We start from the raw sequence: 24,622 nt of genomic DNA, 5'->3' as shown, positions 1-24,622 counted from the left end.
GGTCATGCCCTTGGGGACTGCACCAAATGGGTGGTCCCTGCCATACACTCCCACTGCCACTCTGTTCAGCTTCCCCTTAGGCCCATGGCATTTTTTTTTCTAGGGGATGGTAGTTTGACAAGTGATGCCCTTATTATAATTGTCCCCCCCCCCACGCATGCGCACACACACACACACACACGCACACGTACCCACGATTGCCCCCACATTTATTTAGCAACTGGGAAATGCTTGTCAGATCCCTGATGATGAGGAGGAGAGAAAGATAACAGGCAGGTATCAACTTGTCTGTTCTGTAGCATTTCCTCCAAATCTATTTGGGGGTTATGCTTTTCTAGTTCATATCATACCTGTTGAGGTCACAGATCATTGCTTTGTCTTGACTTGCAAGCATTAACCTGTGTATTGTCACTGAGGCTAATAGGGGTTACTCCCCGCCCCCAGATCTGCTATTCCCACCATCATTACAGCCTGCACCCTGTAACATGGTGGGAGTACCAGTAGGAGCCACAAGAGATGAGCGAAGGAGGGGTCTGCACTGACCATCAGAGGTCTGTCCTGAGACAGTCTTGTCCTCCCAGGTGAGTTCTCTCCTCTAGCACATGCAGGACTCTTTCGAGCAGCACAGGCCACCAGAGGAGATATGCAGATGGATCAGCCCATTCTTGGATTCTGGGGTCATGAGGTGCTGAGGAATGGCCGCTCTGGCATCAAGCATGACCTGAATCCCATGCAGAGGGAGTTTCTTTATCCTGTCCCATGGGGTGGGTGCCCCAGACACAAGGGATGAGGGAAGACAGGCTGCAAACGGCACCAGCTAAGGAGATGGGCCGGGAGAGGATGCAGGGCTGCAGGCAGGGTGACCGTGGTGCTCTGCTCCTCGTGACAATTCTATTCAAAGGACCCTTTTACCTGAGAGTTTACTTTTAATCCCCAAGGTGAACTGTGGAGAGGGTGACTTCCCAACTTCCTTGTGCTGAGAGCATTTCCAGTGAGCATTTAATTAAAATGCATGTCTAGTGAGAATGTCCTCCAGCTAGTCTTGGTCACCCTGACCCTTGTCTACTGGTCCTAGCTCACCCTCAGGTGCTCCGGGGCCCCAGCAAAGAGACAACCCATTTTCTCACAGTGACATACACAGCTCAGGGTGAGTGCAGAATGGATGAGAAGGCAGAGGAGGCATGGAGTCCCCCAGACAGGATGGCACCAGTGCCCTTTAAATGTTAGCTCAACATTTCTTACTGGAGATGGCGATAGCTTCCTTTCCACTACTGAGCGATCACCCTTATCCACCAAACGGCAGGCTGCCATCTTTACGTGTAGAAGGACAGATTTCAGACTGCGCAGGCCCCGTAGAGCTTGCTCCTTCTAGGAAGGGTGGAAGTGCACAGCCTGCCCATGGCCACCTGAGGGCACTGTGATGCAGGAGGTCGTTGGTATCCTCTGAGTTGGACCCAGAAGCAGATGCCTGAGTGTCCACCTCAGCATCAAGCTCTCCCCAATGTTGCTGGAGTGATGAAGGAGGTTTCCATCCCCCAGGGTGAAGCCTTCAACTCAGGGGCTGCTCTGTACCCAGTGTTGTGTGTCCCTGGCCCCTGGAGGAGCAGCTCTGGGGAAGGAAGGCAGTACCATTCTCTGCAGGGGCAGTTAGCTCACACTGCTGCCCATGTGAGGAAACCTGCTGGCTGGGGTTAATGCAGGGACCCCCTCCCCCCAGATCTCCGACTGTTGGCATTCCTGGCCAGCAGAGAACTCGCTGCAGAGCTTAGGAAGCCAAGCCCTTGCCAAGGCATGGCAGCAGAGCTTCCACTATCTCTTGTCGTCTTAGCATGAGCTGGCCTCTGAGAGCGCTGGTGTTCCTCCTTCCCTGGGCTCAGGGGAAAAGGCAGGCGCTGACTTTACCACAGCCCACAGCAGCTCCCAGCCAGATCCTGAGCACCAGCCAGTTGCTGTAGCAGCAAGCTGGGCCCCAGTAGTCCTGTAGTTCCTTCCGGCTGGCCTGCAGGCCACTGCGCTCCGGGGACAGACACAAACAGTGATCCCACGTTCCACCAGCTCATTACTACAAGTGTTGTATAATACTGGTTGTGCAATAATCCTTTCCCCGGCATATGAGTGAGTATGTATTATGCAAGATTCAAAGTCCCTTGATGCCATGAGGAAAGTAAAAAGACTCTCTGCATAGGGCAGAAATAATTTGCAAGACCAACTTGGGCTCCAGTGCTCACAAATGAACTCCAGTGGTCCTGTGGCTTTCAGAGGGCCAGGCGGGCAGCGCCGCTTAAGGGCTGCGTAACAAAAGGCCCTGGCTGGGTGCATTATAATTTGCTCTAGCCAGTCCTGAAGTACTCTTATTTCCAACAATGTGGAAATACTGATGTCACAGGGCGTGGGCATTGTGCTTAAGATAAATACGCACACAAAGGCGAAGCAAGCCTATTCCAGACACCGTGTTGGGTAGCATGTAATTAAATGTACTTTAGAGAACCTTTGAAGTCTGGGGCTAACTGTTTCATATAAAGGTAGCGGCCCATCAGTGACTCTGGCAGTCGTAGGATACTGGCAAATTGGGAAAGTGGTAGAGGTAACATCAATTAGTCTTCACTAGGAGGAACTGCTGCCCTGGGAGGGAGGGGTTGGTTGTCTCTGTGCTGGCGGCTTGAGTTGCTCCAGCTTTACCCATGGATGATGGGCTGTGTTCATGGAACCTTGGGCCCTGGTTGCCTGGGCCTAGAGCAGTCCTGGACTGGCCACCTGGTCCCCAGCGTGTGGCTTGGAGAGACCGCTGGGTCTGGTTATGATTGGCCCATGGTTAGCTATGACTCACTGATGGATACTTAGGTCTGCATGCCCTGCCTGACTGAGCCCTGTGAGCGCTGGAGCCTGCAGGGGCAACGTGTGATGTCTCACCACATGGACAGCTTTGGAAGTGGCCATGGGAAGCCATGCCTGAGCGGATGTGTTGGAAGTGGCTGGCTGCTCACAAATGCATTGTGGATGCGGAGCAGAACAATGCACAGTGCTCCCAAGCAGGCTGGCTCCAACATCCAGTGTCTGCTGGAGTTCTGATCCCTCCATTCACTCCCATCCCAGTGCAGAGGCTTTGGCCTGGAACCTGCCCCCAACCCAGCTCCTGCTCCCCCTCCTCTCTGGCCCTCATAACCATGGTGAGCCTTGTCCTGCATTCGCTTGGCCTCATCTGGCCTACTGAGTCTGCTCTGCATTCAGGGTTCCTCCTCTGCTGGGGCCCTGTAGACTGGGGGTGCTGAGGCAGAGGAGCGTGGCCACCCTTGAGCTAGTAGCAGGTTCCGGGCTCCAGGTCAAGATGGCACAGAGGACAGAAGGAACAGGCTCCAGGATGAGCTGGACTCTGGATTTGGTGGCCTGATTGGTGTGAGGGATGGAGGAAGCTTCACAAATCTGATCTTTGAGGGGAGCTTGCGCTGGGACACCTGGTCAGGGCCTTGCAGCATGGGTGACTTGACACTGAGCCAGGCCTGGAGAGTAGTGGCTGCTACCAGAGACTGCAGCTGAAGGTTTCCAGGGCAATTACACTGTGCAGCCCCCTCCCCCTATTTCTCCTCTTGTGGTGTTTCTATGCTAGGAAATTGAAAGTGATCGTGTTCCTTTACTTCTGAGACCATTGTTTAGCTAAGTAAATATGTGCTTCCTATATATTTCACCATCAATTAAATCCTTAAAACTCATGTTTCCTATTACTTGACAGGTTTTCCATTTTCAAAAAATGCTCCACATGATGGGGTGTGTGTCTCCCAAGGTCATAGAGGGATACAATTTTAGTACAAAAATTATGATTGACAACAGGGCCGAGGCAGTGCTGTATCAGGTTTCTTATATCTGTTAAACTTATGGCACTTTAAAAGCCATGTCTTTTACTTTGCCTTGTGTTCACACCTAACACTATGGTGGCCCAAATTTCTATTTTTATTTTATAATCTTATGTCTTTCAGTTGATACTTGTACATCACAGTTCTTAAACCTAACACTCACACACACAAAGTACAACTGTCCATCATATTCCTAAAAAATACAAATACACAAGTACAACTGCATATGTACTGTGTACTATATGGACAGAGCCAAATACAAATCAGAAAGTGAAGAAATAAGTATTTCTATAACCCAAAGATAAACAGATCTGTGTATGCATATATTAACCATGAAATGCATTACACCTATCACATTTCATACTTGGGAGCTATTTTTTTCAGTTTAGTAAATATTAGGAGATAGATTTTTAGAGGGAAGTTTACAGGTCTTGATGAATATGTTAAAAAGAAAAGCTCAGATTCAGTGAACTACGTGTTCTCAGGAAATTAGTCAAAGAAGACCAGATTAAATCATTAAACATACAGAAGAAATGAGAAAGAGCAGAAATTAAAATGAAAATTAGAGACAGCCATCAATTCCTAAAGTTATCTCTTTGAATAATTGTTTTTAAAAATAATAAAGCCTTGATGAAATGAATCAAGAAAAAAGAGAAAAGGCACAAGTAGCCAATATCAGGAATTAAAAATAGGGCTCCACTTAGGAGCTTACAGATATTAAAGATAGAAAGAGCATGTGGTAAAAATCTGTATGCTCAAAGATTTGAACATCTATGTGAAGTGATGAAATTTCTTAAAAAGAGAATTTAAAGCTAACATCTGAAGAAACAGAAAATTTAAAGCGTGGAATGTGTTAAGAAATTAAATTGAAAATTAGAATCTTACACATACACACACACTCCAGATGCATTCACCTGTAACTGTTACTAAATCTTTAAAGAAATGTAATTCTAATCTTTCCAAATCCTTGCAAAGAACAGAAAAATAAAGAATAGTTTTCTAATGATATTATGAGGTAAAAATCTAATAAAGATATTACGAGAGAAAAAAATCACCTAACAGTTTCATTTAAGAATGTGTGCAATGTTTTAGGCAATTAGAAAATGAAATAAACTAGCAAATGAAATAAAATAATGCATAAAAGATGATAGATTATAAACATAACTGTGTACTTACAAATGAGAGATGAGCTTAACCTTTAATCATAAATTATTGCACACATGTCAGAATGGCTAAAATAAAAATCGTAACAGTAACAATGCCACGAATGTTGAAGAAGATGTGAGGAAACTGGATTCCCCATATATATATATTGTTGGAAATGTAAAATAGTGTTGCCATGCTGGAAAACAATTTGATAATTTTGACAGTTTTTTGTAAAGTTCAACACACGTAGACACAATGCTTTTACTTGTCCCAATTTTCCATGGGAAAACTCGTGTTCATACAAAAATCTGTACACAAATGTGTATTTTGTAATACCTAAAAGCTGAATCAGTCACGTATACTCATCAGGTGAATGGATGAATAGTCTGTGGTGCACCCGTCCTGTGAAATACTACTGTGCAATAGAAGTTGTGAACCATGGACCCATGTATAATTGGGGAGTTGACCCGTGGAGTTATGTTGAGCGAAGAAAGCCAGCCCCAAAGTACACCCATCCGTGTAATTGCGTTTCTATCACATCCTGGATGTGACAGCATTTTAGACATGGAGAATGGGGTTAAAGGCGGGGCAGCGAGGGGGAAGTGGCGTGATCATAAAAGGGCAACCTGAGGGACCCCTGTGGTATTCAGATTATTCTCTTCCTCCATCAAGCAACACACACACAATGAACACAAGTAAGACAGGAAGTAGAATAAAATCAGCATGTTATCAGTGACACAATACTGCACCATGCAAAACATTCCTATGAAGTGGGAGGGGAGCAGGCAGAGTGAGCAGGGGTCTCTCTGTATTATTTCTTATAAGTATGAGAACGAATGATGATCTCAGTGGAAATTCACCTGGAAATCAATCAAATCCATCACAGTGCCAGCAGGAAGTAGGAAGTCAAGTGATCATCTTAATAGGAGCGGAAGTGTTATTGATGTAAGTCCATAGCTGAGCCTGAGAAAAATCCTAGGCATACTATATATGATGAAGTATGATTTAATATGATAAAGCATGTCTTCAGAAACTCTGTGTCACACTTTGTACTTAACAGGGACACATCGACAGCGGCATAACACCTGCCTGGCAGGCATAAAGTTCTGAGTTTGATTCTAGTACCCCCCCCAAAAAAAAGTGACATGGTGAATGTTTTTCCTGGTGAGATTTGAGTTAATGATGCCTTTTGTTATCATTTCTATTCAACATTGTAACTGAATCCAGTGCAATAAAGCAAGAAAAGGAAATAATAATTATGATTGGAAATGAATAAATCTTATTATTTAAAGAGCATGTCATTGTAGATATAAAAACCCAAAAAACTACCTATAAATAATTAATATTAGTAAGTTAACATGTTGCTTGATATAAAACCAATATGAAAAGTGAAACTTATTTCTGTGTGCCAGCAACAAGTATAAAACAACATTTCAAAATACAATTTATAATACAAAGTTATAAACTACCTAGAGGTAAATCTAAAGAAAGAGGTACAAGATTCTTATACATGAAATTCTAAAGCATTATTAAAAGGATGTAAAGACTGAAATAAATGTTAGGAATTGACTTTAATGAGCTAAAATCAATAATGTAAGAATAGCAGTTCTTGTTAAATTTGTTTGTCGATACCATACAAGGCACATTAAAATGTCAGGGTTTTTTTGATGCAGATGGATAAGCTGATTCCAAATTCATTTAGAAATGCAAACGGTCGAACTGTAAGACATTCTAGAGCAAAATAAGGTGGGGTGAGTTTCTCTGTAGGCATGAAGAATTTTGATAGAGCTACAGCAGCCACACCAGGGCGACACTGACTGAATGAGACAGGGCTGAGTGTGGAAGGTCAGGGTGGAGGATTTATAAGCGAATTGTTGTATATGTGAACACTCACTTTTCTTTTTGGATGTTCGCTTTAATGACACAGAGGACAGCGCAGAGCAGAGGGCAGAAGACACCTTTCACTAAATGGTGCTGGGTTCATTTACACGGATATGCAATGAAATGAAACCATAGACAGGAATTGCTTCCAGGTGAACTGGTAGATATGAATTTGCTAAGTGAAATAACAGTAATAGTTTCAAGATGTTGCAGGAGGCAAAGGTTCTTATACAGGACACGAAAAAAGCTGGATCCCCTAAGTTAAAAACTGTCCACTAAGTGCCCTTCACATTAAGAACTTGTGTTCGTCAAATGACACTGTTATGGAGATGAGAAGGAAGCTAAAGAGCGGGAGACTGTATCTGCAACATGTGTACTTGCAAAATCCTCCTGTCTAAAATATGGGAAGAAACCTAAAACCGGTGAAAGACTGCATCCAAATGCAGCCTCGTAGCCCTGAAAGAAAAGGAAATTAAGGCCACTTATTAAGGCCACTTACATGTGTGACACTGCTGCTCTCCCTCCATCCTGGGGACAGTGAGAGTGGCTGTCCACACCAAGTGTGGGGAGGGCATGGGGTGGTGAGAGTCAGCATGCACAGATGGTGTGGGTGAGCCTGGGTGGCTGTCAGCTGCATAACACTGTCCACCATCTGTCCTGATGCTCGGTGAGCAGTGGTTCCCCCCAGGCACGGCCCTCAGGACAGCACACACACTTGTTGTGCACAGGGATGCTCAGGTGTCCGTAGCAGCATCACTCATGCTGGCCCCGAAATGAAATACAGGTGCTCACTGGGGGTAACATGAAAATCCTAGTGGTAGTGTTTGCAAAAAATCCTGTTCCACAGTGGAAGAGAAATGCATCTCCCCAGGACTCACCGTTATGCTGTTAAGTAAAGGAAGCCAGGCACAGATCTGTGTTCTTCCATTTTTTTTTATTTTAAAGAGAATAAAGCAGAGTAAAACAAAACAAACCAGTGAAAAAGATACAGGACTTCAATATATTACAGAATCAACAATCGTTACCATAGTGCCTTTTGATGTTTTCAAAAGAGCTGCAGATAACTTTGGACATAGTAAAAATCAAACAGAACAGAATAGAAGAGAAACAATAAAAACAAAACAATGAATGCAATAAAGGACTTCAAAACAAGCCAATAGTGAATCCAAAATTGCTACCATAATATATCTTGCTATCTTTGAAACAGCTGCTCCTGCCATTGGATTTAACATAATCAAACAAAATAAAGGAGAATAAACCCAACCCAACAAAACAATAGAAATGATACAGGACTTCAAAACAAAGTCATAGGGAATCAACAGTGGCTGCAACCCTCATAAGGAGATCCCCCCTAAATGCCACACTGTGTACCTCTATCCTCTGAACCCATGATCAGACCACGCCCTAGACCTGCAATGTCAGTGAAACCCCAAAGCACCACAGGAGTCCAATTGCATTTCACCTCCATAGCTGTCATCACAGCCTGCGTTTCTCTGGATAAGCTGGTCACTTAGATGGGGAGGGGAGGTGTTGGAACTTCTTGTTTGGCACCGTGCGTGTCGGAAGTGGCTGAGGTCTGTCTGTTCCAGTCTGGTGGCGGCCTCACATGGTGCTGGATCCTAGACTTGCTTTTCCATTTCTTGAAGCTCTAAACCAGGCCCACATCTCCAGGGTTGTGGGAGGTCAGGACCTTCTTCTTTGGGAAGGTGGCAGGGACGAGATTGGCTTGGGAGGAGGTGGTCACGTGTCCACTTCCCACCCTGCCTGGGGAGCCCTTCTCTGTACTTGTGGCACGCGTGGCTCAGGAGCAGCGGGGGGGGGGGTTGTACCCCTCTCAGGGATACTCACATCTTGATAAAAGTCTATAAGAAAGTTTTATGTCCAAAGAATAAGACTTTAATGGTGTTTCAGGCATGCTAAGAGTGACATTAAAGGGACTGTCAAAAGGGAATCTGTCATGCATCTGTTCCATCTACCATCTACTTATCATCTATTATCCATTCATCATCTATCTATTTCTGTTGTCTGTGTATCATCTATGTATCTATCATCTATCTTTCATCTTTCATATATCATCTATCTATTTTCTGTTTATCTACCTACTTATCTGGCTGTCCACTGCCCACCTATCTTTAGTGCTTTTGCTTGGAAATCCTAAAATTCCTTAAGTTTGAAGCTAAAAGTCACTGATGTTTTTGTCACCCGCCCCCCTGGCCATGGAGGCTGGGTGCACAGCTAACCTGTATTCCCCTTCCCTTGCTCTTGGGTGCGGCATGTGCTATGTGGACATGCTCTGTGAATCTGGCCCCTAAAACCTTTCTTGGTCTTCACACACTCATTCCTCCCTCTCTTGAGGCTGGACTTTGATGTGCAGGGTGCCTGGGGAAGGCATCGGAGCCTGGGGGCCTGGATGAATCCCTGGAGCAGTCCTCTCCACTCCCAACTCGTTGGGGGAATTTCTGTCCTAAGCCCTGAGAGCTTACTGGTAACCAGAGCTGGAACTACCTTCCCTTAGAACACCTCTTCCTGGCCTGCTCCAGGCTCTGGGGACATGACAGTTAGCATAGGAGATGGCAGAGTCCTGTTCTTGGGTTGCTGTCCCATGAGAGCTGGAAAAAAAGCCACAGATCCTGCATCAGGCAGTGGCATAAGGTGGGGCTGGGTGGCCAGCTGGTGCTGGAGACAGATCTGACCGTGTGGCACTGCCAGAGCAGCTGGGTCTGCAGCCAAGTTCTGGGAGCCACCTCCTGGGGCAGGGTGGCCTCATGGGACACAGAGGTAGCTGTGTGGGCAGCTGGCAGAGATCAGAAGCAAATATTGTCCTTGCTGTTTGACATGAAGGCAACCTCTGGTTCCAAAACCCTGGGGCTTAGAGTCAGCCAGGTCCTGGTGGGGATGCAAGCTCTGCCTCCAGCTGTGATCATCTTCCTTGGCGTTGGTTCTGGTGGAAATCCCAGCACTCTGGTGCCCTTCCCGTGAATCCCCTGAGGACCCCAAGGACAGCCCACCATGGGCTGAGGCTCTAAAGAGTCCTTGTATTGGGGATGCTTCTGTCTCCCTCACAATGGAGGCTTAGAGCTCCAAGAAGCTTCACAGGCTTCACCCGTGTCTCTCAAGCTTGAGAAAGGAGATATGGTCTTCAGCGGTCCCCCAGGGCCCCCATCTGCTCTTCCTCCGGAGACTCATGGTGAGCTAGGGGAGCCAGCAGGGGTTAGGAAAGCCCTTTCACCTCTCAGAGCTCTGCTGTAGGTGGGGTGCACTTCTGGTGTAGTGACATCCATTTCTGGTGTGGTTTTCCTGGGGATCAGCAGTGCCCCACCCCATCCTCAAGCTGTTCCAGGTGCAGCTGGGAGCCCAGATATCATCAACCCTTCCTGCAGCTGGGGGCTCCTCTAACTCCCATGAGGAACAGGGAGAGGATGTTTTCATGGAGCACGTGGAGTAAACAGCCCCCCAGAGCACCTGTTCTCCCAGGCAACTTCTGCATTTGTCACTGAGGCTGTGGCCTGAGGCTCAGGGTTGTGCGGGCCAGGGGCACCTGCTGGCAGCCTGTTGAGGAGGTGGGGTGCTCTGGGACTAAGTGGGTAGGATATATGCACATGTGTCTGTGTATGTGCATGTACATCTGGGCTCCCTGTAGGTATATATGCCTATGCGTGTGCATGTGTGTGTCCATGTGTATTGTATGTACACATGCAGTTGCTTGGGATAATTATGCATGGTTACGCATATCACATGTCATTTGTATGTGTGTGAGTAGTGTGTGGTCTATCACAAGGCTCTAGGTTCAATCCCCACCATTGCAAAAAACAGTATCAAAAATGCCCCTCCCCTGATGCTGCATGTGCTGAGCCATGAGGGCTGGAGCTGGGATGGATCCTGAGCTGGGCATGGTGAGTGCCCGTATCTCACATCCCTGGAGCTGACCGTAGACTGTTTCTAAGATGCACAATTCAGAGCCCGACAGAAGGAGTAAAGCAGTGGGCTTGCCATGTGGAGGAGGAACTGGGTCAATTGTCTAGAGCAAGGTGTCTTTGGGTAACAGAATCAGCGTGCAGCAGCAGGCCCCTGACCTCCCCCACTCTCTCCCTGAAGCCCACCACCAGAAGGTCCTTATGTGATGCCCACACAGCACAAAACTCTTACCAGCTGCTTCCACGTGGTGGGGAAACTGTCTTAGGCGATAGCAGCAGTGCTGCGCACAGTCTCTTGGGAGAGCTAAGACATCTGGGCCTAGCACTTCATCGTGGTCTCAGATTCTTGGGAGAAATCTAGGCAGTGGTGGGTTTGGTCTCTCAGACCAGGCACAGGAGTGTGGGGTGGTGGCCTTGCATGCTTCTATCACGGTCATTTGGTGGACGTCTCCCTGGCCACCAGCCCACAGGCCAGCTCAGCTCCCAGGGCCGCACCAGGCTCACTGAAGAGGCTCACAAATTGACTTGGAGAAGCAACCAAAAGACAGCAAGGCTGCAACCGTGAAGTCTAAGGAAAGCCAGTTGTCACGGAGACCTGCATCAGTGAACCAGCGGTGTTTGCTTTGTGGATTTTGTACCGGGGTGTGAGTACAACCCAAGTGGCTGGCAGTGTGGTTTGAAGCCCATGCTTTTTCATGGTTTCTTCTGCTTTTATGAACACCAGCCCAGCCTCTTTTAAATTAAAATCTTCAGATTTTCAGGGTCATCAGAAGCCACTTACCTCAGTGGTCTGGGTCTTGTCATGTCATTAGTGGCTAAAAATACTGTCACTCTTATGAATCAGCCTTGTGATTCCCCTCCCTGCCCCCTAAAATGTCTGCCTTGGCAACCAACATGGAGCTGTGTTGAGGAAAAGTCTCAGAAGTAAAGGCGAGGGGGTCTTGAGCTTGGTATTTGCTAGCAGAGGTGTTTATGGAAGACCTGACGGTTGTGGGGCTTTGGTAGGAGCGTTGTGCTATTCAGCAGTTGGTGTGCAGCCGCCCAAGAGTGATGATTCTACTTCAATCAGATTCTATTCCACAGATCACTCCCTTAATGAGGGTTAATGATGTTAATTACTGTCCCCTTCACTTAAGAACAGGCTCGAGAGCATAATTGCCATATAATGGCCCAGGAATAGCTTAGGCCCCAGCAGAGCTCCAGAGAAGAAAGTGGCCCCTTCTTCCTTCCCATCATGGTGCCCTACACCCCATGCCATTGCCCTGCCTGGCTTCCTCAGGAGAAGGTTGCCACTCCCAGCTCCATGGTTAGAAGCAGTGTGCATCACCCCCACGGACTTCCTGCACCATCCTCTCTCCAGGACAGCAGCAGAGCTGTTTCCAGAGTGTTTACATCATGCGAGGTGTCGTGAGTCCTCCAGAGAGGATTTTGAAGTATACAGGGGATAGGTGTAGTTCCTGTGCAAATACAGCACTGTCACTAAAGGACTTGGACATCTGGGCTTCGCAGGTCGGGGGTGGACTTCTGGGCCAGTGTTGCATGAATGCCAGGAACAGCTGAATTTTCTAGTGAGTGTAGAACACACCTAAGACACCTGGCCAGTGACCATAGCTGGGTGTTCTCATCTGTGTCAGCCTTTTCCGTACAGACAGGCCAGGGGATGTGCTGGCAGCTAGGCATGCCAGAAACTGTGTCTTCTTGGGCATTTAAAGCCAAGACACTAGGTCCTGGGAAGATGTGGAGCTATGGCCTGTTCTCAGGTGTACCCCAGACTGTCAGATGGGATGTGTTCAGTATGCGAGTTAAACCATCCCATCTCTGTTTATGGTTTGTCCTTCCCTGTGTGTCCTTGCCACAATTTAGAGGTGGGTAACTTACTGTGTTCTACCAAGCACCCTTCATGTTCTTACAAAATACAAATTTCTTTTGACTCCTTTTCTCTCCTTTAATATTTTTCTTATTTGTCATTTTCCACTTAGGCTTTCTCAGCTCTGCATGCATCCCATTTTGATGTTGCCCATTTCTGAGGGGTTCTCCAGAGACCTAGACTGGGTGGTGACCTCATCCCATGTTCTAAATGTTTGTGCCTTGATACTGGACTCATCTCCAAAATCAGGAGATTGAAACAGTGCTTCGCTAGACTCTGGGTTAGTTCCAGCAACCAAATGACCGAGACAGTTCAAGCAACAGCTTTATTCCAGTGTATAAAATACTAGAGCAGAGAAGTAATTTATTAAAATATGTGCAAGATAATATACAGCGTATATGGATTAGTAAACAACCGAGAACACACTCCCAGCTTAGTTGTCGAATCAGCATAGTCTTTGTCAGACTTTTAAATGTGACTCTAGTACTGACAAGGGTTCAACCTGCAAAGGGCCTGGAGTATGTGGAAAGTGAATTTCAGTGATAGGCACAGTGTAGGTAGATTAAGGAACAATTACAATTGGTGGAAGCAGTTGTTGCAGATGCCTGGCTTGGTGTCTGCCCACTGAAGGAGACCTGAGCTGCGGCGGTCAGTGGTCAGTGGTCGGTGGTCAGTGGTCGGTGGTCAGTGGTCGGTGGTCAGTGGTAGGTGGTTGGTAGCACTAGCTGGGGCTTTTTCTCTTCGGGGCTTCTGCAGTGGGTGAAGGTGAGTCTCTTCCCTGGAGACTCAGGGCCATCGACATCTCAAAGAGGCTCGGGGATGGCTCCTCAGAAAGGCATTACTTCCTCTTTTTTTCCTTCTTTCCTTTCTTTTTCCCTTTATCTTTCTCCTTTTCTTTGCCACCAACTGTGAATGACAAGGCTCGCCTTTTACCCAGGGGTGTTTTGGCATACCAGTCCTGAAACAGAGCAGATGTTCAGGCAAAGATCAGAATGACACGAACGCTCTGGAATACGGCTCAGCATGAGCGCGAGCCTGCTGCAGAGAAAGGAACCATCTCTTACAGTTGTTTAATACTCTGCACCCTGGGTTTCCAGGTCTGTATTTCTACATGACTTGAATCTACCCCATGAGTCAGCAATTTCAGACTAAGTTTAGCCAACAACTCTGGTTGCCAGGTGCCCAGTTCCCTGGTCTCTTACTGCCTCTCAGAGTTATGGGTTCTCTGGGAAATCCCCCCCCCCCGGGTTCACACACGGCCACCAGAAGTGTGACTGGCAGAATAATGGAGCCAAATAACCAAAAATGTACTTTGTGATTGAAACTGGCCCACCATGGCATTTTGCCTGAACCCTGAGAAACATTTTGGTTTATAGTAATAATGTTTACAGTAATAATATTTCATTAAGTGATGAGATCACACATTATTTATTCGTGGATGAATTGGTCATTTTTAATTTTTCGTTATTGGGAACAAGGCTGAAATCACAGTTTTTACACAGATGCTTGTGTACACATGAGAGAACTTCTCTAGGGCATGTGTACAGAAATTAAATTCCTTGATTACATGTTCTGAGCACATTTGATTTGATCTGAGATTGCCAGATCGCTCTCCGATGCGTGGTGAGTGAACTATTTTGATCATTTGTTTTAAAATGTCTGTTTTGGCCTGTCTCACTGGTGTTACTTTAGCTGGGTATAAATATTAGTTAGACAATTATTTCCTTTTAGCACTTCACAGATGTAATCTCCTTGCCTTCTATCATCTGTTGTTGTCAAAGAGACGTCTGATTGGAAAACTGTTGTTTCTTTGTGTGTTATCTGGAAGCTTTTAAGAATTATTTGCTATCTGGTTCTTGGGAAGGGTACGTATTTATTTACATTTGCCTTGCTATCTTTTTGCAGTTTAGTTTTAAATTTGGGAACTCTCTAATTCAGGAAAATTACCAGCATATTTTTTTTCAAAACACTGTTCTGGTATTTTTTGCATTCCTTTCTTCTAGAATTTCTATGAATTGGATGTTAATATCTTTTAATCCACTTTTCATGGATCTTAAATTTGTTTTTATGGATTTTATCTTTCTGTTTATCTGTGTTACCTTCTGAGGGAACTTGGTGTCTACCAATTTGCTTTTAGACCCTGTGCAGCCTAGAATCCATAATTCTTATTTTTAAACTATTTTATGATAACCACTGTATTTTTGCTTGTATGTTTTTTTTTTCATGACTTTTCCATAACCACCTCTCATTCAATTTTCCCCTACCTTTATTTTGAAACATTGTATATATTCTAATTGAAGTCATGTTTTCATATATTTTCTTAAACATCTTAATTATATTCACGTAAGCATTTTCATCAGATTGTGCTTAACACTGAACTTCCGAAGATGTTTTAGAATTTAGATTTTCAGATTTGTTCTGAGTAGGAAGTTTTATTTTGTTCTCTGTCTCCCACCCTAGCAAACCTGCAGTTGCTTTAACAAGATCTTCTAAATCCAATAGAGAATGAAGTCTTACGTTCACAGTTTGAAGTGAATACTCCTTGTGATTTGGGGAATTAAATGTCAAATCACAAAAGCAGGAGGCATTATCATTTTATCTTCCATGACTCTTACCTAACCTCTCTTTATTTTTCATTCTTTATTTTTCTCTATACTGCACACTAGGCAATTTTCTTATTCACCTTTCCAGTTTCTATATTTTCTCGTTTAGTTGTGTCTAATCCATAGACAACCTACTCACTGAGTTTCTAATTTTAGTGATTATATATATTTTTCATTATCAGAAGTTCTTTTGGTTGTTTTCCAAGTTTGTCTGTTCTAACTCCCATAATACACTTGGTTTTTAATAAGTTAAATAAAGTTAATGTGTAGTCTGTTCCAGAATGCTCTATCATCTCAGGTCCTCAGTAGTGCTAATTCTGTTATCTGTACCTGTTGACTGTCCTCATGGTAGGTTTTTTCCTAATGGATTACATTTTTTATTATTAGTATGACTTTGTCTCTAGCAAGGGTAGCATTTCCTATAGGATTTGAAAGTCCTTGATTTGAATAAGTTTCCATAAGTTTCACTTGCTTTTGATGTGGCATCAGGAGTTTTAATTATACAAGATCATTTTTTGGAATGTGTTAAAATTCCAAAACCTATGGTGGATTCTGGTATCAGGAAGATGGTGTGGATTTGGAACCTCAAAGTACAAGATTCATGTATGGATTTCAACCAGCAAACCTACGCTTCCCTTGCCACTGAAGATGATACATTTACAGGCTGCAGGGACTGGGAGGCAGACATCTTGGAGGGGCTGTTATTTTGCCTGACACACCACCCTATGTGGCTCAGGATCCTAGCTTGCCAAATAGGTCTACATGGGTTAATACAGTGCCCGACACACCATAAGCAGCTAGTAAATGCTAGATACCACTTATAATTCAGTCATAAACGGTATCTAGCACTCACTGATTGCCTCTTCATCTCAGGTGAGAAGATAGTGATTTCTCCCTCTCCTGAATGGGACAGTCCCCTTCAAACACAGCCATGGATGGAAAACACCTAACGATAGTTGCTTTGAAAAGTTACAAACCCAGCTTTAGCCTAACTCCCTTAGCCCAGCTTTTCAAAGTAAAGGAGGAAAATCAGATTTTAAAAAGGTGAAAAAAAATAAGAGAATTTCAGAAGAATATGAGGCAAAGCTTGAAGAGGCTAAGTATTAACAGGAACAAAATTTAAACAGTTAAATTCAGCAGAATATTAATTAAACAGTTAAGGTAACAGAACATTAGTTCAAATGCCTGGCAAACACCTAGAGTTGATTTTTTCTTTCAGTTTCCCTCAAGCTAGGGTAGCAAAATATGCAGATGGGTCCAAGAGGATCCATTTTCTGTTATTGCAAATAAAGTTTTATTGGAACCTAGCCACGCCCACCGGCTTGCATAATGTGTAAGGATGCTTTGGTAGCATGCTACAAGCTGATCTGTTGAGACAGATGCTGTGTGTCTCTTGAAGCTTAAAGTAGTCAAAGAAAGTATTACAGAGAGAGCTCATCAACTCTTATGTTACACTATTACTGCTGAGATTGTCATTGTGACTATTTTCCACTTTCTGAGGAAGCATTGGGGGAAATCAGGAAAGAAAGAAATATTTTTATTGGTAAAAAGATGATATGAGGTGGATCAAAATATACAATGAATATTTAAATTTTAAAAATTATTACAGTAAAAGTAATATTGCCATAAATCCCCTCAAAATGTTCCCCTATGCTTCCGATACACTTGTCTCATTGTTCTGACTGCTTTCTGAAGCAGCTCTGGGAGTCCTCTTTTCTGAGGGTCTATGAGATGTGATTAAAGATATAGTGAACGCTGCTGCTGAGTAGCGTCTGAAGGAGAGGCGGGCCCACAGAAGCACGGTGGTGTGTCCACCTCATTCACTGACAGTACAGTAAAGAGGGCATTCGGAGATGATTCAGAAAGTGGCAGGTAAAGGGGTAAATGTGTTAGAAGTGAGAGAAAATATCCTTAGGGGCACCTGTGGCACTGTGTCTTTTACTGTAATAAAAAATTTAAACATTCACTATAGTTCTCCCACCTCATTCATGTTCCTGGGAAAATGTCCCCGTCTTAACCAGCGTCCCAGCAATGAGAGGCTCTGATGAGAATTTCACTTCTCCTTTTGGTGAGTGTGACAGGTGGCAGTGACCTTCGATTGTATGGATATAATCTCCTTCCCTTTCTGTCGCAGTTAAGGAATCCACCTTAGGTGCAGAAAGCAATGACACTGGTTTCATTTGGATTTGAAGGAGAGCCAAGTAGAGTTTGAGCAGTGCCCACTGTGGGCATCAGGGACTGGGCTGTACCCTTATTGTGCCTGGTGCCAGCTGCGGGAGGGGATGAAGTATGGAACGCTCAGCAATGCTGCGCTGGGAGAGTCAGCTGGGAGAGAGATCTCAACATTTCCTCCAAGATGAAAAAGTTCTGTGAACACGTCAAGAGATGTTTAAAAATTGAAAAATCAGATTTTGCTGAGTTCTCTTGTAGTTTCCTACTGCAAGTACTGGAAAGTGAAGTGTAGTGTGAAATCTGTGCTAAAATAGCATGAGCTTGAAATGGACTCTTTAAGGAATGTTTTCCCTCCTTACGCCAATTACGGGAGGGAGAGGGAGGCAGAGGTAATGGTTTTGACATTTATAAGACCATAGGTTATGATTTTCCTAAAATTTGGAAAACATGCTTTACTGCTAAGGCTCAAGAGATTTTTTTGGTTTTCATGTAGGGGACAGAGGCCAGGACCGCTTGCACACTAAGCAGGTGCTCTATTACTGAGCCAACCCCCAGCCTTCAAAAGATTTTGTAATCTAAAGATGTCAAGTTTCTAATTTCAGTGTGGCAGTGTTCAAACCCAAGAAACCTAGGGAAGCCATGGCGTGTGTATGACAAGTGTCTCATCCGGGTACCTTAAAGCAGTCTTCCTCCTCTTTGTACACCGGGCTCATGCTGGTGATGGCTGTGATGAACTCCCCCGCGGTGAGAGGTTTACGCACTTGCTGACGAATCCGCCTCTCTGTGAGCACATTTTTGATCACTTCCACTATGTGTCCTTGGGTGAAGCCATCAGTGACCTTGGCCAGGCAGCTGATGTTCAAGGCTTTCGTAAGGACCCCTCCTCTGCGCTGGATGATCTGTTTCCAGAGAACTGTTGCATCCAACATGGCAGAAAAGACACAGGTTTGCTAAGAGTTATCGCGGAGCAAGCAACATTAGCCTGGAGCCCTGCCCCAGCTCAGGAAAGGGATGCAAGTGGGGTCTACTGAGAACTTTCTTGTCATTCAGAGGACAGAAAGGTGACCAACTAAATCAGAGTCCTCTGGGGAATTGCTACCATGTGATACACAGAACGGTGATCCTGAGGTCTACAGATCCACATGCCCTTGTGATAGGACAAGAAAAATGACTCCAGTAGAATTCTAATATTTAGAAAATTTTAAAGTTGGAAATTTATATATAGTACATATGAATGACATCTCTGAGAGAATTTAGAAAAGAGTGTAACTGTTTTTAGTTATTATGTTCATTTCTTATATTATTTTTTCTCCAATTATTTTTATAACTAGAATTAGAAAGCTGATCCTAATTTTCATGGACCACTGCCAGGCTTTGTTTATTATCGTACGTTGGATTTCATCAGACAATTGGATCCTTTATCTCCTCCCCCAATGACTTTTAGTGAATCCACATTAAGTGATTCAATCTGAACACAGGAAGGTTGTGAAAATGAATTACAAAAATCGTTCCTGCTGATAACTTTAGATACAGAATGAATCCTGCACAACAGTGAAAATAAGATGACAGTCAGAGAACTCCATCAAGGCTCTTTAGAAGACTGAATAAACAAAGTGTCGGGATATAGCGTCATGCAGTGCAAAGGCCCTGGGTTTGATCTCAAGAATGCCCCCAAAAAGTGTTGAAAAAGACATGGATTCTGATTTTATTTAAACAGTTTGAAAAAATAAGCCTAGGTTGTCTTTAATGTTTCTGTGAAAGAAGTCAACATGGAACCCGATTAAGGCTGAAAAAATTAACTTTGTGCAAAGCAGTGGTGTTCTCCGAGGAAGCCAGCATCACTCAGGGGATGAGATAAGTGGGCCTCGTGTACCTGTCCAACGAAAACTCAGCAGCCACAAGGGCTTTTGTAATCTTCAGGGCCAAAAGCGATGGTCTCTCCCAGTTGCCTTGTCTTGGCTGGAAAGAAGTCTGTCTGCAGATCCAGACAGGATGCTTTGCTCCTGGGCCCCAGTGATTTATATTTAGGGCCCTCTGGTCTTTTGGGGACCAGGTGGGCACAGCCTGAGGTAGCCTGGCTCTCAGGATTCTCCTGGCCCTGCACCCCTGCACTCACACCCTGCTGACTCGCATCTGCATCCTGTGTGGGAAAGAGCTTAGGATACTTGCCATATCTGGAAGCATAGTCTGGTCTGGGAACCAAAATGATTTTTTGGTAAACTTTGCAAAAAGATTGGAGTTCGGCATCAAAAGGACGCTGCGTTGTCCCCACGATCAGAATCCTGTCGTCTGGCTGCAGGAGTTTCAGGATTTTGGGAAGCTGCTTTTTCAGGCGTTTTGGGTCATTCTGGGAGAAAGAGGAAAGGGGAACCATCAGCCCACACACAGAACAAAGAATGGATGGAGAGCTCAAGAAAACAGACTCCTTGCCACAGAATAGGTGCTGGTGCATGTTTGTTGAGGTGATTTCAAAGTTCCGATAAACACAATTCCTTCCAGTGTGTCCCAGGGCCGGCCCTGGGGTGCATTTCCTAGTCTGGGTGATTTTAATTGTTAGCGCTTCCTTTCCTGAATCTCTGGAATTCAGATTTGGGTCATGGGAAGGAAGGAAGCCCCTGACTGACTGGGGGGGGGCACCTGCCTCTCAGATGAGGACAGCACTGACCCCCACGAGGAAGAGACGGAGACGTGTGGGGCATTACAAGGAGCCTGCAGCGATGTTTCCCTGGAGTCACTTGGGAGAGGTGATCAGGATTTGCCCTGCTGATGGTGCAAAGACCTGCAGTCCTGGATCTCATGTCAGAGAGACGTTGGGTCCCAGAAGATGCTGGAACCCGGCCCTCTGGCAGTTTGGGAGGACTTTGAACCTCTATGATTTCAGCTTAATCCCAGCACTCAGGAGGGAGAAGAGAGGTCAGATGTGTGCCAGGGAGGGCAAACACGGCTTCCAGAGGTAGGAGACAGAGCAGGGCATGACAGAGCAGGGCATATTGCCACGGGCAATGCGGTGACTGTAAATTAAGTTGCACTGGTGCAGACAGGAGAGGAGGAAGCAAGAGGAGGCAGGAGATGGGGTGGCACGGAGACACCCCAGCTACAGCCCTGGCCGCCTTCGCTCCGATTTGTCCAATGGCGAAGGACACTCTGTGTCTTTCCCTGGGCTCATTGCTCACTTGTGTGTATTCTTTGGAAAAATGTCTACTTAGATTCTGGGCCACTAAAAAAAACCCTGGGGTGTCTGTCCTTACGGTGGAGTTGTAGGCACTCCTTATGTCCTAGGCACAGTCTAGGGTGTGTAAATATTTTCTCCCTCCTGTATGCTGTCTCTGTTTCCTTTCTCTGTGTTAATCTTCTTTAGCTTGGGAGTGTGACAGAGCCTTGTGGACCTGCCGTCCCTGTCCAGGGCTACCCTCAGGCCCTGCTAAGCACAGGGCAGAGAAAGGAGGAGACTCAGATGTAAGGGATTCAAGGGACCAGCTCAGTACCGGTCCAGGCCTCTGGTATACAGCTGGTGCTCAATCAATGCCTGCCGAATAACCGATTCTCCCCAAGCTCTGTGTCTTCATCCTTTACTTCTGTTGTCTTCAATGACTCACCCTTTCTGAGGCAAACTCCTGCACCCAGACTACATCCCACACCATCCCATCTTCCTTTTCCTCAGAGTCCTGTACTATGCTTTGAGCAGCCTTTGGAGATGTTTGGGGCCAGGCCAAAATCCAAGCATAAAGCTCTGTCTCTTCCCAGGTTACCCTGCAGGGCCTCGGCCTGGGAGCCCCACCCACACCCCTTGCACGCAGTGCTTAAGCTGCTAGGTTCTGAATCCAGGTGCTGCCACTTAGTAACTCTGACTGGGTCTCAGTCTCCTTATCTGTAAAGTGGGGATAACAATGGTGATTTACTTTAAAAAGTTTCATGGGGTGCCCAGCTATGCATATGTGCTCTCTCAGGGGGATTACAACAGTCCTTCTTGTTTTCCCCAGAAAGCTCATAGTTCTGTTCAATTTTAGACATAGATACAGTTGCAACCCCCTGCAGACCCATCACTGGATACAAATCCAGGGATTTTAAAATGGTATGGAAATTCAAAACAAAAGGTTGGAGGGAAGGCTCTGACACTGACCCCCTTATGGATTTGACATTTCACCAAGGGGGCAAAAAAGTAAACCAGTAGACAAAGGGCTGGTTAGTATGTTAGGGAAGAAGGGGATGAGGAAGAATACAGGAGGGTAAAGGGGAAGTGCTGGGAAGGAGGGGCTGGATGGAGCACAGGAGGCCAGCGGAAGGGATGCGCTCTGAGATGACACCTGTCCAGAGTTGTGACCACGGGAGCTGACAGCCATGCAGGCTGGGGAGAGAGTTCCGGGCAGAGAGGAGGGTGAATGCCAAGACTGGAAGTAGCGATGTGCTTGGTCAGTTCTGGGAAGATCAGAGAGACCAGAGGCCAGAGAGGCAGGAGATGAATGAGGCTGGGGAAAGGGCAGTAGTGGCAACCAGTGACGGAAGGGTCCCTTACTTTATTAGGCCTGAAATCAAGGACTTTTGCTTTAGCTTCTTCTGAGCACAGAGCTCAGAATCACTTCACCTGGGTGATTTTGTGGGATCCTTTCCCATCAGCGTGCACCGGCTCTGCTGAGTTGGGCCTTTTGGGTACCGACTCTGCTTCCTTTTCATTTCCTTGATGGTCTCCTTTGTAGCAAAACATTTTCCATTTTGATGAAGTGCAGTTTAAAATTTCTTTTATTGCTTGTGCTTTTGGCATCACATCTAAGCATATCTAAGAAACCATTGCCTGATCCAAAGTCATAAAGATTTATGTCTGCGTTTTCTTCTAAGAGTTTTTAAAATTTTAGCTCTTACTTGCAGGCCTTTGATTTATTAGGGGTTGATGTTTGCATATGACAAGAGGTAGGGCTCCAGCTTTCCTCTTTTGCTGTTGGCTGTCCAGCTGTCCAAGCACCATTTGCTGGAAAGATTATTTCTGCACCAAGCTGTCTTACACCTCTGTCAAAAGTCCACTGCCTGTCAGTGTAAGGCTTGTTTCTAGGCCTCAGTTCTGTTCCATCGATCTGTCTCCCCTTATGCCAGGTTTATGCTACAATGTCATACTAATATGGGAAGTGACTTTCCCAACTTTTTTTTAAAGATTATTTTGGCTGGCTCCTTTAACTTTCCATATGCCTTTTAAGATCAGTGTATTAATTTCTGCAAATAAGCCAGTTGGAATTTTTATGAGAACTGCACTGAATCCCTGGATCAGTCTGGGAAGATTGTCGTCTGAGCAATGTTAAGTTATCTGCAACCCATGGCCATGAAATGTCTTCTTATATATTTAGGTCTTCTCTAAGACGTCCCATGATGCCTTCGCAGTTTTCAGAGGAGTCTCACGCCTCTCTTGTGCTGAAGCACTTGCTGAGAACAGTTTCTGTGGCATGGTGAGGGCAGTAAGCTGACATATGGTTCGAGATGATGGTGGTAATAGAGAGGTCTTTTAAGAAACTTGGTGGGGGTGAACTGGGACATGCAGGGTGCACAAGGACTGTTGGAAGAACTGATCTGAGGGCCCCGGAGAGGCTGGACTGAGACTCCACGGGGGTACACACACCTACACAGTCTGAGCCTGTCCCCCTGCAATCCAGTTGCCATGGTGATGGTGTGATCTCTACCCTTTGCTGAGGCAGAAGATGATATTGCTCCATGCATATCCTGGGTGCATTTCAGGGCCACTTAAAATTAACCAGTCTATTTGGATGACAAATGTTGATCCTGGGCTGCATCCAGAGTGACATCCTTGCTATTGGGGAGGTGCAGTCCATTGGCAGGGGATGGAAGCAGGAGGTGTACCCACTTAGCTAGCAGCTCCCCTGTGCTTGGCCACCGTTATTTTCAGTTTAGAGCTGTTCCTGCTGCACGCTCATCCGTCATGCCAGGAATGTCCCCTCAATCTCCTGGCAGCCTCTCTATCCACCGCCCTACTGCCAGGCCTGCCAGCCCCTTGCAACTGTATTACTATGGGCAGTTTCCAATGAGTGCCCAGCATCCACACAGCACTTTCTGTTTGCTTTCCTGCATTTAATGCCATAAAACCACCTGTACCAGGAAGGCCCGATTCCTGTGCAGAGGCTCCACTGCCATGTCGGGAAGGCTCCTGCTAGAGAAGCAATGATGCAGAAAATGCAGGCGCAGGTGGCTCTGCCGGGCCCTTTATTGCCTTCTGCTCAGACTTAAGGGCAGACAGACCGGCCACACAGCAGCCCGGCCTGCGGCAGAGCTTCTCCTAGAGGCGGGGAAGGAAGGCAGGGCTCGTCCAGGGCCACAGCGGGCAGAGCCGCTTGTGAAGATGGCAGGGCTTGGGGATGGATGCCCCCAAATTCTCAAGGTGGGAGGGCTTCTCCAGGGCCAATGGGAGGAGGACAGGGAACCAGAGGTAGGCAAGAGGATGGAAGGTTCCAGAACAACCCAGCTCTGGCTTGAGGACATCCTGAAAGGCACCCCTCATGAGGGCTCAGAGGGGACCTGGGGTTGGAGGGGTGGTGGGAGACACACAAGGAGGACTGGTCCTGGGGGTAAGGTGAGAACCAGGTTGCACTCAGTGTCCTGCAGTCTGGCCGGATATAGGCTCCCCTCCCGGCTTTCCCCCCATGGATGGCTCAGGTCCGTGGGCCTTAGGGGTGTTTCGGCTTGGGAACCTTTCAGTTTGTGTGGCACCAGTGCCTGGGTTGTGCCCAGGGCATGACTCCCATGGTTCCATGCATGGGACCCCCACATAGCCATGGGGCACGAAGGGGATGTCTTCTAATGTGGAAGTGATCGGAGTCAATGTCCAATTTGCCCATAGCTGGGCAAACTGGGTCCCCTGAAGGCCTTGAGGTCCCTCTGGAATAAACCAGAGAGGGACTGCATTTGTGGGATCAGAGAGGAATCCCTATATCAGAACAAGAGCTGGGGAGGGCGGGACCTGGGGAGGGGTCTGTGGTCATCACCTGGTTCCCTCCCCTCCTTTTCCCCTGTCCACCAAGGAGCTTCATATGTGTGACCCTTGGGTTGCGCCCAGCCCCGCATAGCTCTCTGGACTTAGGATCTGGTTCCCTGTCATTTTCCTGCCGGGAACCTTTTCTCTTCTTCCTCAATGTAGGGGCTTGTCCAGCAGAGGGAGCTGAGCCCTGGATTCCTAGACGAAATAATAAATGAGTT

At 46.1% G+C, this 24,622-nt stretch overlaps 1 protein-coding gene across 3 annotated transcripts in view; it reads right to left on the bottom strand.

Moving 5' to 3' along the window:
• Window positions 1–12,963: 12,963 nt before the first annotated feature.
• The window catches only part of Iqca1 (IQ motif containing with AAA domain 1), a 126,518-nt gene continuing 114,859 nt past the window's right edge, over window positions 12,964–24,622 (bottom strand). The window contains exons 17-19 of one of the 3 annotated variants that reach the window (XM_063237056.1): window positions 19,601–19,778; window positions 18,106–18,344; window positions 12,964–13,614 (exon numbers count right to left, since the gene is read on the bottom strand). In XM_063237056.1, coding sequence (XP_063093126.1) covers window positions 13,495–13,614; window positions 18,106–18,344; window positions 19,601–19,778 — 537 coding nt within the window. In that variant the 3' untranslated portion in view covers window positions 12,964–13,494. Of the gene's footprint in view, window positions 13,615–17,226; window positions 17,407–18,105; window positions 18,345–19,600; window positions 19,779–24,622 lie in introns of those variants that run through there. The other 2 variants (XM_063237055.1, XM_063237057.1) reach the window with 2 other exon arrangements.

This window comes from Cavia porcellus, unplaced genomic scaffold, assembly GCF_034190915.1.
Source record: "Cavia porcellus strain 051 isolate PalLab524CR breed Dunkin Hartley unplaced genomic scaffold, mCavPor4.1 scaffold_26, whole genome shotgun sequence".
Taxonomy (NCBI): Eukaryota; Metazoa; Chordata; class Mammalia; order Rodentia; family Caviidae; genus Cavia; species Cavia porcellus.
Note: the sequence above shows the minus strand (reverse complement) of the source record. Positions and strands in the feature narration are given on the sequence as shown.